The sequence below is a fragment of the Musa acuminata genome, chromosome BXJ2-3, assembly GCF_036884655.1.
Source record: "Musa acuminata AAA Group cultivar baxijiao chromosome BXJ2-3, Cavendish_Baxijiao_AAA, whole genome shotgun sequence".
Taxonomy (NCBI): domain Eukaryota; kingdom Viridiplantae; phylum Streptophyta; class Magnoliopsida; order Zingiberales; family Musaceae; genus Musa; species Musa acuminata.
Window position 1 is genome coordinate 44,184,074 of NC_088340.1, and position 19,096 is coordinate 44,203,169.

Consider the following 19,096-nt stretch of genomic DNA (forward strand, 5'->3'; position numbering starts at 1 on the left):
TACGTATTGAATAAAAATTATTTGATGGTATATTTCCTATTAAATAACTTATCCTTATATACATCGCCAAAGTCTTAAATAATCAAACGTAAAATACAAAATACAAAGTGAAATGACGATATCACAAGGAAACTGATTAGATTATACTGATAGAGTAACTTGCAAGCAATGATCCACGATATTTACATTGTATATGTTCCAATATCTTGACATCAAGAGTCTTTAACGAATATCAATAAGATTACTGTAAAATATGAGCGATCATGTATTTCACCTTTAAAAAGGTCTAAGATTCCTCGATGCATTTTATCAAATACGCTCCAACCTAAGTACTGTAAAATATGAGCGATCATGTATTTCCAACTTAGTTCTTAACATCCATCTTATATGTTAAATAAACTTAATGAGTAAATCAAACACTAACGGCGAAGAAAGGTTGATTTTGCTGGATACATCATGGTAAAGAAACAATAACCAATATACTAAGTTAAAACATAAATGATTATATAGATATATTGGATATGTTAAGAAAAATCATCGTCGACATATGAGTCAATTTAAGATGATCCGAATCTAATAGTGTAGAAATGCCTGAGATAGCTTCGAGGTAAAAGTGTCAAACTCATAGGCATCACTTGCACTAAGAGTGATGTCAGAAAAATTTATAGACTCAATCCCTCTAATGTTCGAATTAGTCTAAAATCCTTTTTAGATACAAGTTCTTTAAAGAAAAAAAAGAGATGTAGCATCGAGAATTAACTTTTATATTTGATCTTGCTACTGCTTGGATCTTTTGTCTTTCATCATATTTTCATGTAATGCTTATATGTCATATGATTACGATTGATCGTTAATATATATTTTATAACGTATAAAATAAATAATTTAAAAAAATTAATTTGTGCGATGAAGATCTAAGTGTCCCTTTTTGTATCAGTAAATTTAGATGTTGTTTTGCTGTTGAGAGTTGCTAAGCTGATGATTGTTACGAGTCCCACGCAAGAAACGCGGACATACGAGTCATCCCCTTCTCGTCCTGGGCTGAGAGGTGGATGCGACTGGTGGAGCGGAGGAGACAAGAGGGTCGCCGGCCGTTGGGTCAGCCAACTAATTATACGTTTTATTTCCCCTTCCGGTGGCCGGTTCAGTCTCGAATCTTTAAAACCCGGTGTCGTAAGCCGGTTCCAACCGGGTTCTTTCCGATGATCATTTTCCCGAACCGGACCGGCAAAAGAGTTCCGTCGGACGGCGTCCTCCGCCCCCTTTTGTCGACCCACTTAGCAGCGAAATCTCCTCAAGAACTCCCCCTTGCTTCCCTTCTGCTTTCCTCAGAATCGTACTCGCTTTTCCTCTCGTTCAGATTTTGTTCGGATTCCCCACCCAAGAATCTTCCGAGTCCGTAGATCATCGTCGATCGGTGTGAGAACTCGGCCGCGGCCGCCCCTCGCTGGCCAGAGGTATTCCCCCCCTTTTCCCTAATTTGGTCGGCCGGTTTCTCTTAGTGTGGTCTGGGTTTATCGATTTTGCGAAACAAGATTGCGTTCTACATAATTTGGCGGAGACGTGTGTTGTTGCGGGAGGTTATCGTCTCTGGAGGACTCGAAAGATTTATGTATTTTTATTTGAAGATCTTAGATACGGTGTCGTGATTGTACACTTTGAAGTGGTTGGACATGCGACATTTCGTTTTCCCCTTTTCTTCCTCTTCCTTAGTTCCTTGGAGAATCATGGGACCGTTGTCCCAATTATCCTCCGAGTTAAAACGATATGGTATCGTTGAAGAAAGTGATGCTGTTGCAGATTTATACTTTCCCATTTCTAATAGATAATTTTAGGTACTACTACTGCTACTACTACTACTACAAGAAGAAGAAGAAGAACAACAACAAAGCTCAATGTATTCCTTAGGATGCTAGCGGCAAATGTATTCCTAAAGGATTGATAGCTCAATGACTGTTCAGCCATGTCATTATAACATAAACTGAACTAAGAGGGAGGATACAATACATGAGCTTATGAGTGGTCAAGATGTTCAAATATTCAAATGATGGATTTCCTGCGAGAAATAACTTATGTCGTGATAATCTTGTATTTAGAGGTAAGATCTGAGTGCATGGATATTTTTATTGTAAGATCTAAAGCAAATATATTAATAGGTATAACAAATTAACAATTACTCCATTTTGCTTTACTGCCATGAAACATAACAGCAAAGTTGCTGATTTTGGATTAGTCTCGAGTATTTTACATGATTGTAAAAGGTAGTCTTGTGATGCACTCTACCATGGGCGCTCCCATCATCTATAAAAGGCTGTTATTATTATCAACTTCTGGAACTAGCAATCCATTAATGTCCTCAAGCACTACAGGAACCAATTCTTTCTTGGCATTGATGTCCCCATTCTCCCCTTCCAACGAGTCTCTTCCTTCCTTTATTTGCTCGCAAATCGTGTTTTGTCGTCTACCTTTATATGTTGTAGACTTGTAGTCATGGGTGCTTTTAGCTTAACGTTAATGATATATTTATATCGCTATTTTTGTTTAACATGCTCACTGGTACATGATATTTTGGTGTATCATCTTTTCAGGTCAAGTATATAAGTTTTTTTATATAACTGATGTACCAACAAGAGACCACTAATGGCGAGTCTAAAGAAACGACATTTGAAGATGAGGATGATAGAGTAATTCCTGCTTGGCTGTTGTACTTGTTTAGTTGTTTTATGAAAATTTCTTATTTCTTCATTTATTATATTGGCATATTTACTCTTTAGCTTTAAATTAGGGTTGCTTATTATAGATGAGAAAAAACAGAGAATCAAAATTGAAGTAGTGTTGTATGAATTAGAAGCAAATTATGGTTGTTTCTCTGCAATCCTCATGCATCATAACAATCCTACATTTCAGATTAGATGAATTATATCATGGACTTCTTTGCCAAAAACACATATAATAACTTTGTTAATTATGAATGTGTTGGAAGCTTCACAGATGATACTTGTGATGTGATTTTCTCTTCTTTGTGTTTTGTTGTTTGTTTGTCTGTATCCTTGTCTTTGAGTTGTGTTAAAAGTTGTTCTGATATTTCATAGTTTATTACGAGCTAGGAATTTTTTGGCAACTGATATCGGTGCATATCAGCCATGCCACCTTATTTGAAGGGTTTATCAGCTCTTGGAACAGTCAATACCACCAAAATCGAGGAATCTAAGCATATACTGGTTAGCATGAAACCAAATGTTCTTTAGTTGCATACCAGCTGAAATGATTTTGTTTTGGTATTAATTAGGCTATCTCAAGTCATGTGAAACCTAAACACCTGCATCTTCTTTCCACGATGGTCTCTATTTTTCTACTTTTCTTCCACTTGCTTCTTTTCTTATCAATGAAGTGCCATATAGGACTGCAACTCTGCATTTATCGTTGAATGTCTTGGCAGCCTCCCATTGTTGAATCACCATTATCCATTGTCAACCCCCATTGTAAAATCACCATCATTGGTTGTTAGAGAAGCTATCACAGCTTGTCTGCCAATTGATAGGTCTCTGTGACTTGCCAACTGCTACAATTGTTGCATTGGAGAGTTTTATTGCCTAAGCAATTAGCATCGAGAATTTGTTGTCATGAAAGAAATTAGTTTTAGTAACATAATAATACTTTAAGAATGTAGAGAGGGCAGAAGAAGCTTGTAATGTAATACATACTGGTAAGGTAAAAGTTTAGTTTCATTATCATAATATGACAGCTAATACAAACTACATAAAACATTGCATCTAATCATATATCCATCTCATCCATAACTGAAAGATTTATATGCATGAAAAAGGAAAATTCTTTAAAAAGCCAAGAAGTGTCCATGAAGTATGGTGTAAATTTCTCTAAAAGGAGATGACATCTTTAAAAAGGAAAATTCTTTAAAAAGCCAAGAAGGAAGTATCATATTTGACACATGAACAATATAATGTTTATATTAGCATCAAAATTTAAGTTGTAAATTGTATTAATGCATTTTTTTTTCATATGTCTATTTTGGGTGCTTTGTTGATATTCTGAAATAAATTTTATGTTATTTAACATCATCCTTTCAGGAAGATATTGAATTTGAGAATGAAAGATGTGGAATATGTACAGATGTCATCATTGATAGAGGGGTTCTGGACTGTTGCGACCATTGGTAGGTCATATTTTTGCATTGAAATCTTCTGTTCTTTTTTTTTTCTTTCCTGATGCGATGATTAACTCATGAAACCCCAATGTGAATATCTACATGTTGTTCAATTAATGACTTGGGGAACTGGATTCATAAAGTTTGTTATACACAAGGTTTTGAAAATGGAAATAAAAAAGGGATCAATAAGTCCAAAAGAAAAAAAGGTATACGGTTGATGATGCATATTGGAGGATCAGTCTTCGACAAAATTTTAGTACTATTTAGTTTGAATCTTCAAGTTATCAAGATTTTTTAGTTGAAAGATTAAATTGAAGTTTAGAGCTAATATTCTATTTTTTGTATCAGTGTTTCCAAAATTTGATGATGAGATTACTATGTAAAATCTCATTATCGTATATGTACTATTTTATGATTTATTCTATTTATGATATACTTACATTTATTCTATTTATCAGAAACCAGTTTCCTTTTCTGACAGGAGGGCATTTTAGTTATTTGCAAGAGGAGGGGACTCTCTTATGGGCATTATGTAAATGGGGGTTTGCAATCAGGAAAAAACCGAAAACCTGGGGCCTCTCCCAGAAAATCGCCTTGTTACTTCCTATTTGTACTATGTTAGTGTTTATGCTATTATTATAATATATTTAATTATTTTGAATATATTATTCACTGTATCCTCCTAGCTGATCAGAAATTAGAGATACCATTTCTTTTTGGGGGTGCTACCAGTAGGTTTTGGTTGATTTCTGATCAAATTGTCTAATTTGGTTCTGGGATCAATTGATTATTCTGACTATGGAGTAGATTTATGGAAATAAATACTATGGTCTCATGGCCAAAAAATTCTGGAGAAATATTGTTAAGAATCTTAAGATGTCAACTTCGATGCACTTATGGGCTCGTCGAAATTCTTGAAGTTTCATTAAACATAGGCAAGATAAATGGCGTATTATATGCCCAATTATGTGTCTCCTGAATTTTAAGAGGATGTCTGTTGCTTTGTCTCACTTCCATATACTATTGCAAAAATTTCAGTTAGTTGTGAATCTCTCTCAAAGCCGTTAATTCTTTTTTTTTTTTTGAAAAAATTGATCTTTCATTGTTGCCGAAAATGATAATCTTACAGCCCTTATTCGTTCATATCACCATCTTTTACAAAATAAATTTAGAACAGTCATTCCATATCCAATATAATTTTGAATTATGAAGGAGATATTTATACATATACATTCAAGCTTATTGAATGTGCTTGTGCATGTAAACTTCAAAACATATAGATTTATGATACATAAGAAGATCTAGGTTTCTTTGAAGAGTCCTTGTTCTTTCAAGTGGTGCCGAATTTTCCCAAGTCTTGGCTCCTTCTGCTTTCTTTTAGTTGAGACCACAAATTTGATATCTCATACTGGTAAGCTATATGAATGGAAGCTACTTTATATTTTAGTGACAGCGACAAGCAAGACTTCTCCAGCATCTTGTAACAAATTAGTATTATAGTGGCTGCTTGTAATCTAATGATTACTAAGAAAATTTATCTTTGATTCAGGGAGCCTGGTGTAGGAACTAAAAGAATGGTATCACCATGAAAATTTAGTCTTTTGTTCAAGTAGTCTGGTCACTAGGGCTAAAAGAAGCACATTTAACTAGGGCCAGTAGTCTTTGGTTGTCATCTACCATGCTGGTTGGTATGGGCATTGGTGGGTGCATTTTCAGCCATGCCTATGTGTATTGTATATGACTGGTCCTGTGATTGGCACAGGTACAGCACAACATTGCATTACTATCATGTGCAACACGAGTCCTTTTTCTCAGTTCTAGTAGGTGCCTTTCCCTTAATTGTTGCAGTGCCTTATTTTACCTTTTTTTTCCCATATTTTTATTATACTGTTAGAATTTTTGCTTTTATTTCACAACAAAAATTCAGGGTGAAGGAAGATTGTATTATGTAGATCAACAATGGTCTAACAACAGAGTCTTATTTTGAATGCAGGTTCTGTTTTGCATGTCTTGACAACTGGGCTACCATCACAAATTGCTGCCCAATTTGCCAAAATGAGTTTCAGCTTATCACATGTCTTCCAGTGAGTAATAATACTCTACCAAACAACTCTTCTTTTCGGAACTCTTTTGTCTATTGTTATCCTCTTCTAACTTGATCATGTAATGAAATCTTCACTTTCTGCTTGTGCAGTGGTTTAAGTATCTCTAAATCAGATTGTTGTTGTATTTTAGTTCACCATTGCATATTTTGTAAATTTTGTTTGATAATTGTAGGTGTATGACACCACTGGCAGTATCAGAATTGAGAATTACTCACTTTCCAGGTAATATGTGGTTCAGCATCGATAAATATTTTATCAATTAATCATGATTTATAAAATTTAGATGTATTGCTAGTAGGAGTCTAGGAGGGCATAAATTTGTTGTTATGGTAATACTAGATATGTTCTTTATCTAAATGACCTTCAATGCTGTTAGGTTTTGTCCTCTGGTTGTATGCTGTTTGTGGATTGTAAGTTTTTTTATGCCACCATTATCTTTTGATTTTTTTTGTTTGTTCAATCTAAGAAAAATTCAAGATACTAATTTATGGCAATTGTAATGATCATAAACAAAGAAACAACACTGAGGTTTTAGGGGGTAAGATTTGTCATTGCCTGAATTCCATTGATATGCATGCTTCATGACATGAGTGATAAGAAGCTTAGTGATTATAAAAATAAAAAATACTCGAGCCTGAGTCTTGTACTTGTTTCCTTTTATTTTGCATTGTGCCGAGTCTCATTGATTGTCCATCAAAACCTATATCCTATTGTTTTGCTGTATGTTTATCATATATGTATATCTACAGCTCTAACATCCACATCTATCTTGTTAGTGTCTTGTTATAATCACTTTTGGTCAGATTGGCCTGTGATGAGCTATAATTATGCATGAACACATTCATATGCCATGTGACTTGTTGCGCGTGTCACATTATGGTATGTCCTCATCCTTTCGTCTTAGCAATATCATTCAAATAATTGCTTTAATATATCTACTGACTGATCATAACTGAATTGAATATGGCTAGTATCTGAAGATTGACGAGTTAACTTGTTACCACTTGTTTTGGCGACCAAATTGGATATACTGAACTGACACTCTTTATGAAGGAGATATTAACTAATTTGTTGCCCTTGACTGGGATATTGCTTCAGACATCCAGGATCTTCTCTAGGTGATCAGAAGTTTTCAAGACAATGTTGGTTTATAAATAAAAAAGAAACAGTTTAACTAGCAAGGTTTTAATTGTTGGTGAGGAAAAATATCTGAGAACTTTCTGTAGCAGTCAAACTTTTAACTTTGTAGATCTTCAGTCCCTGAAGGCTGGTCTTTTGACTTTTTGGGCATAGAGACTTAAATCTGAAAGATCACTGATACACTAATCTTCTTTTGCCATATCTGTTCTACTTGTCTCAGGACATCCTCTTTTCATCTAAAGGCATAATATCTTTTTCAAGTCCTTTTGATAATATTTTTCTATGATTTCTCACCGCTTTGTCAGTTTGTCATATGTTTTTCTTAATTGGCTTAATGTCATGAGGTACATAGTTAGACCTGTCAGCACCATGTTAATTGGCTATCCTTAATTTTTGTTGATCATATAAATATGAACAAATTTGTCAAGTTTTATGTGGGTGTTGGAAGTTGTTGGCTGATTGACTATCCAGAAGCTAAGTTTACACGGAACCAAACGTAGCATCCAATGGCAGTTAAAGTTAAGGATCTAAGTGTCTCTGGCACTTTGTTGTTAGTTGGTGGCATGGTATACAGTCACTATACATCATCAACTTGGGCTGTGTTGATGATGTGCTAAACTCCAACAGAAGCTTGCTGGTTGTACCAATTCAGAGAATAAAAAAATTGGAGCAAGTTGATTTTTCCCATGGCATATAAATAATTTGTCTACACATGATATTAGAATTTAGAAACCTGATTGATTAAAGTGTAAGAATTTTTAGTATATTGCTTCAGGCTTTTCTTCAGAATTACTGTTATAAAAAAGTGTGCTTTCCTGATTGCTTGAATAGTAGTTTTTTGTGTGCGTGTGTGCACATGCATATGCATATAAGGTTGTGAAAATGGGTTTCTTAATTACTGCATGACATCCTAGCTTAGTGCTGCCATGCGTGCGGGCATGTACGTGTGTATGAGATGAGTTTTCATGACTTCCTAGCTTAGTGGTGCGGGCATGTATGGTTGTGCCTTTCTTTTCCTTTGATTTGCTGAAGACATGTTGCTCTGTGATTGTAAGCTTTCGTGTTAGTCGTTTGAGGTTGTGCACTTGATGTTGGAATTCCTTTTCTGAGCTTAAAATTGTATTGTTATTTTGATGAGTTTTGTTGCACCTGAAAATTTTGATCTTTTCTTTCTGGACCTGTGACTGAACTGTTAGATTTTGTTGGTCTATTTCCTGGAGAAGCTTATAAACAAATAATTTATTTCATTGATTGTTCATCTGTGAGACCCATTTATTTTTTTAACCTATGTTTAGCAATTGGGAAAGAGTCCTTGTATGTCACATTTGTCTGCCAGTACATTCCTTATATGCAGTTGTACGGAGAAACACATGAAATTGCAGCCTTCCTTTTTCAATTTGCAGAGAAGTGGATTGGAGTGTTCAAGGGAAGAACAACACCCTGTCCTTTCCTTCATACTACATTGATGAAGATGTAATAATGCTGTCCTTGCACTGATCACCTCATTGATAAAGACACTGTAGCCTGAACTTCTGCATTCTGTTTTAATGCGGTTATTCTTCTGCCAGGCAGTTGCATGCTTGGATGGAGATGGATGCAAGGTTAGAAGTCGACTGACGACAGCGGATGATGGCTTAAATTTTGATACATCAATTGCTTGTGATTCATGTGATATATGGTAAATACATATCAGAATTGTACTAAAATAGCTTTTAAGTTCTAGTTATTTCTGCTGGGTTTGCCACAAAATAACACTATTAACCTTAGCTAGAATCACTCAAGTGCGGATGTTGCCATATCTTGAAAGCTGATCTTTTCAACTAGGTAAACTTGTGAAATTAGTAAACTGTGCAGATGGAGATATATCTGATTTCTCTTGTTTATTTAATGCATGATGAAATAATAAGTGGTATGGTTTTGACACCAAACATCAATTGTTGCTTCAACTCTTCAAAGCACGCTTAGCACCTAGGAATCTGATTGTGAATACTATTTTCATCTACCAGCAAGGAAAGAACTCACATCTACCAGCAAGGAAACTCTGGCACTGTTTATTCTCGGTTAAGACCATAATTATCTTGTAATGGGATTTTAAGTAATTGTTTATTTGTCATTTATTAAATTTGGTATATAATGACTAAATATATGGGATATCAGAATTATTGCTTCACTCATTTATGGTTCATTTGTAAAATATTAATTTCTACAGTCTGCTTCATTAAACATTCGGCAATCTAAATAGTATCTAGTAGTAGGAACTAGGAACCACCTCGAAGCCAGGTTTAAAAATGCTGGTCGAACTGGTCAGTACAGACTATTATTTACCAATCTGATCAAGCATCATAATAGACCATACAGCTAGATACTGCTTGGGTATACTGCTATCTTGCCAATGATACAGATCACTTGATTTGTACCGTCTTTCTAGTAGGTTATTGAAATTGTTATGGGACTGGTATTTAGAACCTTGACTTGGAGTTTTATGCCATAATGATTCCTATTTTAGAACTCTATATTGTGATCTATTATCATCTAATTAATCTTCCTTGGCTGTTAGGATCTGTAGATAATTTAAACTCATTTTATCTCCATGGTCAATGAAAGATTCACTTGCTCGCATGGTCCCTGGAAGAAAAGCTTCACTTATAATTGAAAATTTTGAATTTGTCCTTGGTGCTTAATCATGAAATTAGATCCTTAACAACTTGATGGTTTATTGTAAGAAAAATGAGTAAGATGCTAAGCAGCATGATCATCATCACATGGTTCTTCATTTGAAGATTTTCTTGAATAAGCCTGAGATGACCTTCATTTAATGAGGTTTTATTAGTATGGTCTTGATTGAAAAATCGCTTAAATTTATCCATATCAAATGATTATGCTAGCAGGTCTAAGAGTGGTCATATCCACTTAAGTTCATCAAAACTAATTCATCACTGTATTTACAAGCCCGAGTTAATTAGTTTGCTTCAATCCCATTAAAATATATAGAGCAAGTCAGCAAACAACATTTGATTTGGGTAAATAGAGAGATCATATGGATGTACCAGTTATTGGTCAGAAAGATGTTTTCCTTGACATGTGGCTGTCATCCCAGACCATGTAACTATGACTGGATAAAGTGACCAAGAAACATGGTAGAGTGCTGGCTAAAATCCTAGATACATCGTCTAGCATGAATTGTATAAAGATCTCACCTTATTTTTGCATTCTGTCACGTGTCACAGTATGACCGGCATCAAAAATTCAGAATGAACAGTACTAAGGTATAACTCTATATCATGCCCAACATTTGTTGGCACAGTCAGGTCACTAACCTTTTAATGGTATATATTTGTTTTCTCATCAGAACTTCATTTTTTCTGATAAAACCTTTTAGGCAATTAGCCATATTTCAATTTGTTTAACTTTCCTGTAAAATATTGTATTTAAAGTTAATGTTTCAGTCGGTAGGAAGTGCTTTTATTGTTTATCTAACATGCTACATCAACTTATATTATTTTTATATTATTTGTGGAGACAGGTATCATGCATTTTGTGTTGGATTTAGCCCTGAGTACACATCCGTTAGTTCTTGGTTGTGTCCAAGGTAATGCTGCTACTTTAATATGTACAATGAGATTTGTTCTTGTAACATGAATTTTTGTAATCTTTTCTTTAAGAATTTTCATTTCTGACTTCAGCATAGGTTTATCTACTATCTAATTCTCATTTTTCATATATTATATCATTACTGGTTTTTCTATTTGCCTTTTTCTCCTAGGTGCTTATCTATTGAAGAACCACAGAAGATGGATGATATTCCCGTACAAGACCAGGGGTGGCACTCTATTTTGAAAGCTGCTGACCATGGATGGGCAGTTGACCATTCTTTTTTGGGGAAGGTATCAGTATCTGTTGCTGATGATGGTGAAACAGCTCTTGTTGTCTCAATGGTTCAAAGGGATCAGACAAGTAAGGACGATACAAGTGCATCAGAGGATTTGATAGAAACAAACATGAGGAAGGAAACTGAAACATCTTTTTCTGAATCTAATGTTGATAATCCAAAACTCAATGTTCAGGTTGACAAGAGTGGTGATTTCAAACTTAACTGTGATGACTTGATATGCAGCAATGATAGTGTGTTTGATGGAATGGTTGCAGACACTGATAGTAGTTATGAAAATCTGTTGGATACATCACCTGCAATGACACGGGAAGATAATGAGCTGAACAACATTTCTTCAGCATTAACACTGTTAGAATCTGCACCTTCAAATATAGTTGATTCACAATTAAGTCTATCACATGGTGGACCTATATCCTCTTCTGATCAGCCATTAATGCATAGCTTGCTGGAGGCTAATCACACGGAAGAAACGATGTGCAATTCTTCTAGATATAATGATCATGATGACTCATTTTCCCTGTCATGTAGCTCTTACCAAAACATTGATGAACTGCGTCAAGACAAACGTAAGCTTGTTACTTATGTTGCTATATCTCGTTTGTTTTTAAATATGCAACAATTAACAATTTTTTTATCAATTCTATGTATTGTCTTAGCTCAATTTCATGAGCGAATGTTTTGGTGCATTATAAAATTAATAGCTTCTTGTAAATGATTTTTCAGTTGGTGAACTAGTTGATGTTGATGTGAAAGATCCATTAGTTATGAGTAGAAGCTTACACAATCCAGAGCAATGTCGTATATCAGGTAATTAGATAATGCTTTTTTAAATAATATTGCTCTCTTAGAATATTTTATTTGAAAACCAACTTTATCTGACTGTTGAACAATAACATCTGTTCATTTGGACTGTGTAATAGCAACATGTTCCTTCGACAGGTATAGTTTTAATCAAAAGAGGATTAAAATGTGTTGACTTATTTCTTTAATCCTGAACTGCCTAAATTATGATAGAGATGTTACAAGATGCTATTTGGAACTTCCTTGCTGTTGAAGAGAATTTGTTTTCCATTATTATGTTAAAAGTTTACTGTTGAAGTTAGTTCGCTGAACATTGCTATTATGTTTTCTAGTTGTCTCTGATTGTTTAGTTGCCTGTTAAAAGGAGCTACTCTTACAATTTGTTTCATTTGATAATATGGGGTCGTCTATCTGATTGCTTGCTTTTGACGCATTACATTGGTTCTTTGTTGGACTTTTGCAGTAGATGATATTATTACCAGCTCTGTTGAGGATGTGGTTAATGCTATTTGTCAAGAGGATTTTAAAGTTACAGGTTTGGTGGAGGAACATACAACTGAATCCAACTTACACCTAATGTAAGGAACATTTGTGCTGTTTTGTGTCTATAGTTGTAAGAGTACATGGCCCTTTCCAATTCTGATGCATCCAAGTGCTAAGCAATGAATATGTAGGATATTTATTATTCTCATATGGATAATTGTGCATTTTGGTTGATTAGTTTATTTTTGTATTGCCTTGGTGAATCGTAGGACTTCTCAATGCTCACCTTATCTATAATTTTATTCCTTTTGAAGTCTTAGGACTGTCTACATGGTTTTTTCCAAGTTGCATCAGGTTATATTGATAAATTGAAATGTCAGAGCAGAATCATCAGGATACCTCTACCCGGTTCATGGTACTTTTTGGTTTTCTGCATTCAGGATCACTGTGGTATATGATTCAAAACACTAAAATTGGGATCAATCTCATCAATGTCATTCAGTTTTGTAGATATAAAACAGTTGGAAGAAAAATATAATCCATGGACATTCCTACCTAAATTGTTTAAGGAAAGCTCAAAACAATATAATTATTAAACGATAAATGAAAAAAAAAAGAACAGGTTCAGAGCCTTGGTCGACTTTTACCCAGTTGGATGCATATTATGTCAAAATATATTATCTAATATAACAAGCTATCTAGCATGTGATAAAAATGTACCACAACCCAAAACAATTAACCAACTAATTTTAACCCCTAGGTACTATTAGTTAACGTACGCTTTAACAATACTCATGCAGTCATACCATGAACCAAAGTGTTTCATGTTGAAGTTAAATGTGTTAGAGGTTTATCTTCTTGCCAACTTGTTTTTGCATTTATGATTGTCATTTGTCTGAGATTGAAGTTGATATTCTACAAGTATCATGTTAGGTTAAGACATAAGAACGAGCTTTTGAAAGTTCATAAACTGTGCTAGATAAACCTGGTTGTTTTTATGCATTTCAATTTTGTAGATGAAATCCAGATTGATGGTATTCTTCTTACCATATGCTGTGTATTGGTTCTGGTTCAATCATCCAAGATTTTCCCTCTTAGTGACTTAGATCAGCTCCTAGATTCTAGTCAACCAAGATTTCACTGGGGAAGTTTTATGCAAGCTGATTCTTGTGATAGCACAGTTGACTTCAATTAGTTTTTTGATGATATGTGTAAGCTTCTCAACTGAAGGTCAAGATGTTCTTTCGGTCTGTCAAGTTAAAACTTTAATAATTTCTCAGATATCTTCCTAGATTCTGTGTGTGTGTGTATCTATATATACATGCACACACTTAGCTCAAATGGACTGCACAAGCTCATCTGTCCTTAATAGTTTTGACATAACCATGATACTTCATATTTTCACATTCAACATTTCCTTTTCTTTACCTAATCTTTCTCTTGTGATTTTTAACAAAGAAAATTTGCAATTACTTGGCCCCTTGGGTTAGTATTAATGTGAACTTTGAAGGATAGACTTTCCAACTTGTGGATGTTATTCCAGTCTTTTCTATATAATAAAGCTATGCAAGTTTACTTCTCAAATTGATCTCATTTCTTCACCTTTGCTTTCTAGGGATGTTGATTCCATTATCAAACAAAAGGGGAAAAGAAAACTGGAATTCCAGGTAAAAGCAATGACTGAGGATAATGCAAAGAAATCTAAATCAGATGAGACATCTCTGATGTTGCCTTCAGGAAGTCAAGCTGATGCTTCCATTCCAGATGACTTTAAAAGTTATCCTAAAGCTGCAACAATTTGTGAAGATGATGATACAAAATGTAATGCAGAAGATTCAGCTCTACATACAGACATCATGAGTATTGTTCGAGAGGCAGACAATAAACATGATGGTCAAAGAGGCGAAAAACATAAAAACAATGTTGTAGGAAAAAAAGATGATTCTACTGGGCTTAGAGTAAAAAAGATCATGCGAAGTGTTGGAGATAAAGCTGAAAAAGAAATTCTAGTTCAGAAACTGGGAAAGGAGATAAAAGAGGCAGTTCAGGTTAAAACCTCTAACTGCAATTTTGAGGATAATGCCTTTCACGGCAAACTTTTAACAGCGTTTCGTGAAGCAATAGTTAAACCCAGAGATGAAGTAGCTAACAAATTTATTCCTTCACTTAGAATGAGGAAGCAATTGCTGCAAAAAGGAAAAGTACGTGAGAATTTGACCAAAAAAATTTATGCAACGTCCAGTGGTCGCCGGAGGCGAGCTTGGGACAGGGACTGGGAGATTGAATTTTGGAAGTACCGGTGTCCAAAATTAAAGCCTGAAAAAATTGAGACACTACAGTCAGTTCTTGAACTTCTCAAAAAAGCATCAACTTCCTGCATGGAGAACCCAGAAATGGATCAGGGTCCACAAGGAGACATGTCAAATTCAATTCTGTCTCGAGTATACTTAGCTGATGCCTCAGTTTTCCCAAGAAAGGATGATATCAAGCCCCTCTCTGCCGCTGCTGTGATCGGCAATGATCAAAAAGAAAAAAGTCTTGTTACCACTCTTTCTGAGAAGGATTCACAAAATGTTGCGAGTAACAAAACAAAGTCCCAAGCATCTGATAATCAGGGAAAGAATTTTGGTGCTTCAATTATTCCAAAGAAAGCTCCTTGCAAAAGAGGAAGTCCAGATGTACAAAACACAGCAACATCCTCCATCTTGGCTGCAAGTAAGGTGAAAGGGCAAAACAAGAACGAGACATCTGTTTCCATTAAGAGTGGACAAATTCTGAAGGAGCAGGCTAATGTATCTAATATGGCTAAGAATGATAAAAGGAAGTGGGCTATGGAGATTCTTGCTAGAAAGAATGCTTTAACGAGTTCAAATTCAGTTAACGATGGACAAGAAGAGGGAAATATGCTCAAGGGAAACTACCCGCTACTGGTACATCATTGATTACTTTGGATTGTTAGGTGCGATAGTAGCATCTTCTTATTGACTTTTCCCTGATACATAATATTCATTTATTTATACATGTAGGCCCAACTTCCCAGTGACATGAGACCAGTTGTGGCACCCAGCCGCCACAATAAAGTCCCAATTTCAGTCAGGCAGGTATGACATTTAATTCTTTATTGACAATAACTTCGTCATGTAACTCTTTTTTTCTTTTTTGGTGAATGCTTTGTAAATTGCAACTTTACCTTGCAGTTTCTGTGCTTGTACATTTGCATTCATTATATTCTTATAGCTATGACATATACACGTTAGGTTGGGTGTTTAAAAAAGGTCTATTTGTTCAAGTATTTATCTTTTGGATCGTAAAGAATTAATGCATACTGCTATTTTGCAGTAATCACTACATAAGTTGCACAATTTTTCTTAGTAATTGGTTTTCTTGAAGCCAGAGATGAATATTTGTGTTCCTTTTACTCCAGGCACAACTTTACCGCATTGCTGAACATTACTTGAGGAGAACAAATCTATCTGTTATTTGCAGAACGGCAGATGTTGAGTTGGCTGTAGCTGATGCGGTTAATGTAGAAAAAGATATTTCTGAAAGGTCTAACAGCAAAATGGTTTACATAAACCTTTGTGCACAGGTTCTATCTCAGTGCACTAGGCTGCAATCAGATGCAGGTCCATCCGACTCACTGGTAAACACTAAATCTAGTGCTGATCAGGCAGTTGAAAAAAGTGAAAATTGTATTGATCGGGTTGCGGAAAAAGCAATCTCGGAGCCTAAACCAGTAGTGTTTGGTGATGTAGAAGAAGCATTAAGAGTTGCTGGCCTCTCTGATTCTCCTCCTAATAGTCCTGAAAAAAATGTGAAGGGCACCAATGCAGATGTTGATTCTTCGGTATATGGTGGGCAGGAATATGTTGACAATGACATTGATACCCATCCTCTGTTTGGTACATATAGAGATACGAAGAATAAATTAGAGGATCAGGGGTATGCAGCATCTTCCAGTGTTGCTAAAGCTTCAGAGGTGTCAGAAAATGAGAACTCCAAAATGAAGGGCATGTTCTCAATCATTGGTTCTGAAGAGCCACTTAAGTGCCCCAACTATGAATCTCAAGAACCTGCAAGTTCGACAAAATCATTAGCTGCCACCAATCAGGATGACTTGATTGTGGAGGTACCATCTAATTGTTCAACTTTGCTCCAGTATCAAAACGTATGTGGCAAAGGAAATGCACATGTTAATGTTGAGGTTGATGTTTCAACTGCTACAAAAATATTTCAAGGGGATGAAATCAATGTGCTTTCCTCAACCGAGCACAATAAGTTGCATGGACCAGAAAAAGAACCTCCCCTTGACACATCTAGTGAACTAATGGGAGAGGCATGCAAGATAATGGAGAGAGAAGCTGCAGGAAAAAGCAGCATTAATAATGAAAAGGAAGATAATAGTTCAAAAGATGAATTTGCAGTGCCTAAGCTTGAGATTGGTAACTGTTCCAAGAGTAACATTCTTGGTGATAAGGTTCCTTTTGAAGGTAGATCTTCTGGAAGGAGAAATTCACCAAATTCTACCATGAGCGAAATTGCTCCTAAGGTGGAACAGGCTAAACCCAGCACTGCTGATTCATCTGATTCATCTCATCCCATATATAAAAAGGTAAAGTGTTAATGGAACCTTTGATACATTATTAAACATAAACCTTACAGGGACATGCTATACTAGTACAAAGGTATGATTATTTGTGGTGTGGAAGTTATTTATATGTTACTGCCAGTCCTTTAGCCTGGTTTAAATTACTCTTGCTGAATGTGAAATGCACTGCTAATGCTGGCAGGTAACCTCACCTGACTTATGATGTTTGGCAATATGGAATATCAAAGCAAAGGAATACTAATGTTATGGCTTGAATATTTCATGCTTTTTAAGTCAAATTCAGAACTAGGACTTGCTTTTCAAATGTTAGTGACAATTGCATTTACCATTTTATGGAAGAGAGTATTAGGTTGATAAATAATATAACCTTGTCTGCTGCATATGCTTTGTGAATTTTCATACTAACATTGGAGATTCTGTTTAATAACTAAGGTCACGTGGAGTTATGAATAACATGGGAAATGACTTTCTAATTTTTGTAATCAGGGCCATGCTTCATCACAGAACACTATATTCCGAGCATTGGCATGAATAAATCTTCTTTTTGTATGTCCTAGAAATATCTTGAAACCCTTTGTTGACTTTTCCGTTGCTTATGCCAATTTAGGAAACTTGTGTCATTTCTGTACGCCTTATTTTGTCTTTTGCATTTCAGAATGTTGTCTTGGATATTATTATGTTACACTTATTCTCTGCAGTTCTTTTGCTATATGCTTCACTCGTATCATTGTCCTAAGATTATTATAATCTATCATTTATTGGAACAAGGATTTAAACCTCGGTCAGATACCAGTCACGACAACTGGTCGGACTAGTACAATATTAGTATACTGAGAATTATACCAACCTGTACTGTACAGTATCACTAGAAACATTAAAGAAAAATACCAACTGGTCTCAAGGTTTAGACGAGCAAATACCTGTCAGTATATGAATTGATGAATTGGTACTCAAAACCTTGGATCATAAATCTATTGGAAAACATGGATTCTTTTTACATAACTGCAGGATATTTATTTTGGGTTTTCCGAGGAAATTGCTTTAACTTCTTCATTCTGGCCTGCTTTCTTTCAGGTTGAGGCATATGTGAAAGAACACGTCAGGCCACTTTGTAAAAGTGGCGTGATAACTGTTGAGCAATACAGATGGGCTGTCACAAGAACAACAGATAAAGTTATGGGACACCACTGCAATGCTAAAAATGCAAATTTTCTCATCAAAGAAGGTGACAAGGTGAAAAAGCTCGCTGAGCAATATGCAGAAGTTGCTCAGCAAAAGATGTGATAGTTTCTATCATCAGGGGGCATCCAGATCATTGTTAATAGTCCTGGCATTACCACCAGAGCCAATCCATGTTTTTGCTGTTTCCTTTTTCCTGACCTTAAATCTGTTTCTCTATGTGCATTCCCTATTCATCTTGCTTAAAGAAATGGCTACGACATAGCCCGAAGCACGGTTTAGCAGCAGCCAATGTGACTATATCCGTTCTTACACTTGTGATACAGAATTGGCCAAATTAGATAATTGTTCACCCAGAATCTGTATATACATGTAGAAGATGGTAGATTCTTAGTCGATGAAAGTTGATAAATGAAGCATAGATGTATCTCTGTAACCGGCTGAACTAAATGCCTGTTCCTGCTTGCACATGATTGTGTTTCATCATAGCTGTTCATCGGAAGCAGGGTGGGTGCCTTGTCTTTGGAGACCATTTGCTGGGACTACATGGAGATTACATTTTCCCCGGGTGGTACAAAGAATCAATGTTTTCCCAGAATAACTGGTCAGTATCTTCCACCTGTTAGAAGCTCCAAATGATCATTATTTATTATCTTGCTCAGCCACTTGCACGAACAATAATTTCTACCCCCAAATTTTGCCAAATTACTGTATTGAGT

General features: G+C 35.4%; 1 protein-coding gene across 3 annotated transcripts; it reads left to right on the forward strand.

The window, feature by feature from the left end:
• Positions 1 to 1,008: 1,008 nt before the first annotated feature.
• Positions 1,009 to 18,860, forward strand: LOC135608552 (uncharacterized protein At4g10930-like). 3 transcript variants are annotated; one of them, XM_065101576.1, is made up of 15 exons: positions 1,009 to 1,457; positions 2,589 to 2,684; positions 4,089 to 4,174; positions 6,162 to 6,252; positions 6,446 to 6,495; positions 8,817 to 8,886; positions 8,982 to 9,091; positions 10,937 to 11,002; positions 11,177 to 11,871; positions 12,029 to 12,112; positions 12,570 to 12,684; positions 14,205 to 15,519; positions 15,616 to 15,690; positions 16,014 to 17,201; positions 18,273 to 18,860. In XM_065101576.1, exons 2-15 carry the CDS (start codon positions 2,619 to 2,621, stop codon positions 18,480 to 18,482), a joined length of 4,221 nt encoding a protein of 1,406 aa, XP_064957648.1. In that variant the 5' UTR covers positions 1,009 to 1,457; positions 2,589 to 2,618; the 3' UTR covers positions 18,483 to 18,860. The 3 variants fall into 3 exon arrangements, with proteins under 3 accessions (XP_064957648.1, XP_064957647.1, XP_064957649.1); XM_065101575.1 differs by lacking the exon at positions 1,009 to 1,457 and adding an exon at positions 3,108 to 3,221; XM_065101577.1 differs by lacking the exons at positions 1,009 to 1,457; positions 2,589 to 2,684; positions 4,089 to 4,174; positions 6,162 to 6,252 and having other exon boundaries at positions 8,986 to 9,091.
• Positions 18,861 to 19,096: the final 236 nt, after the last annotated feature.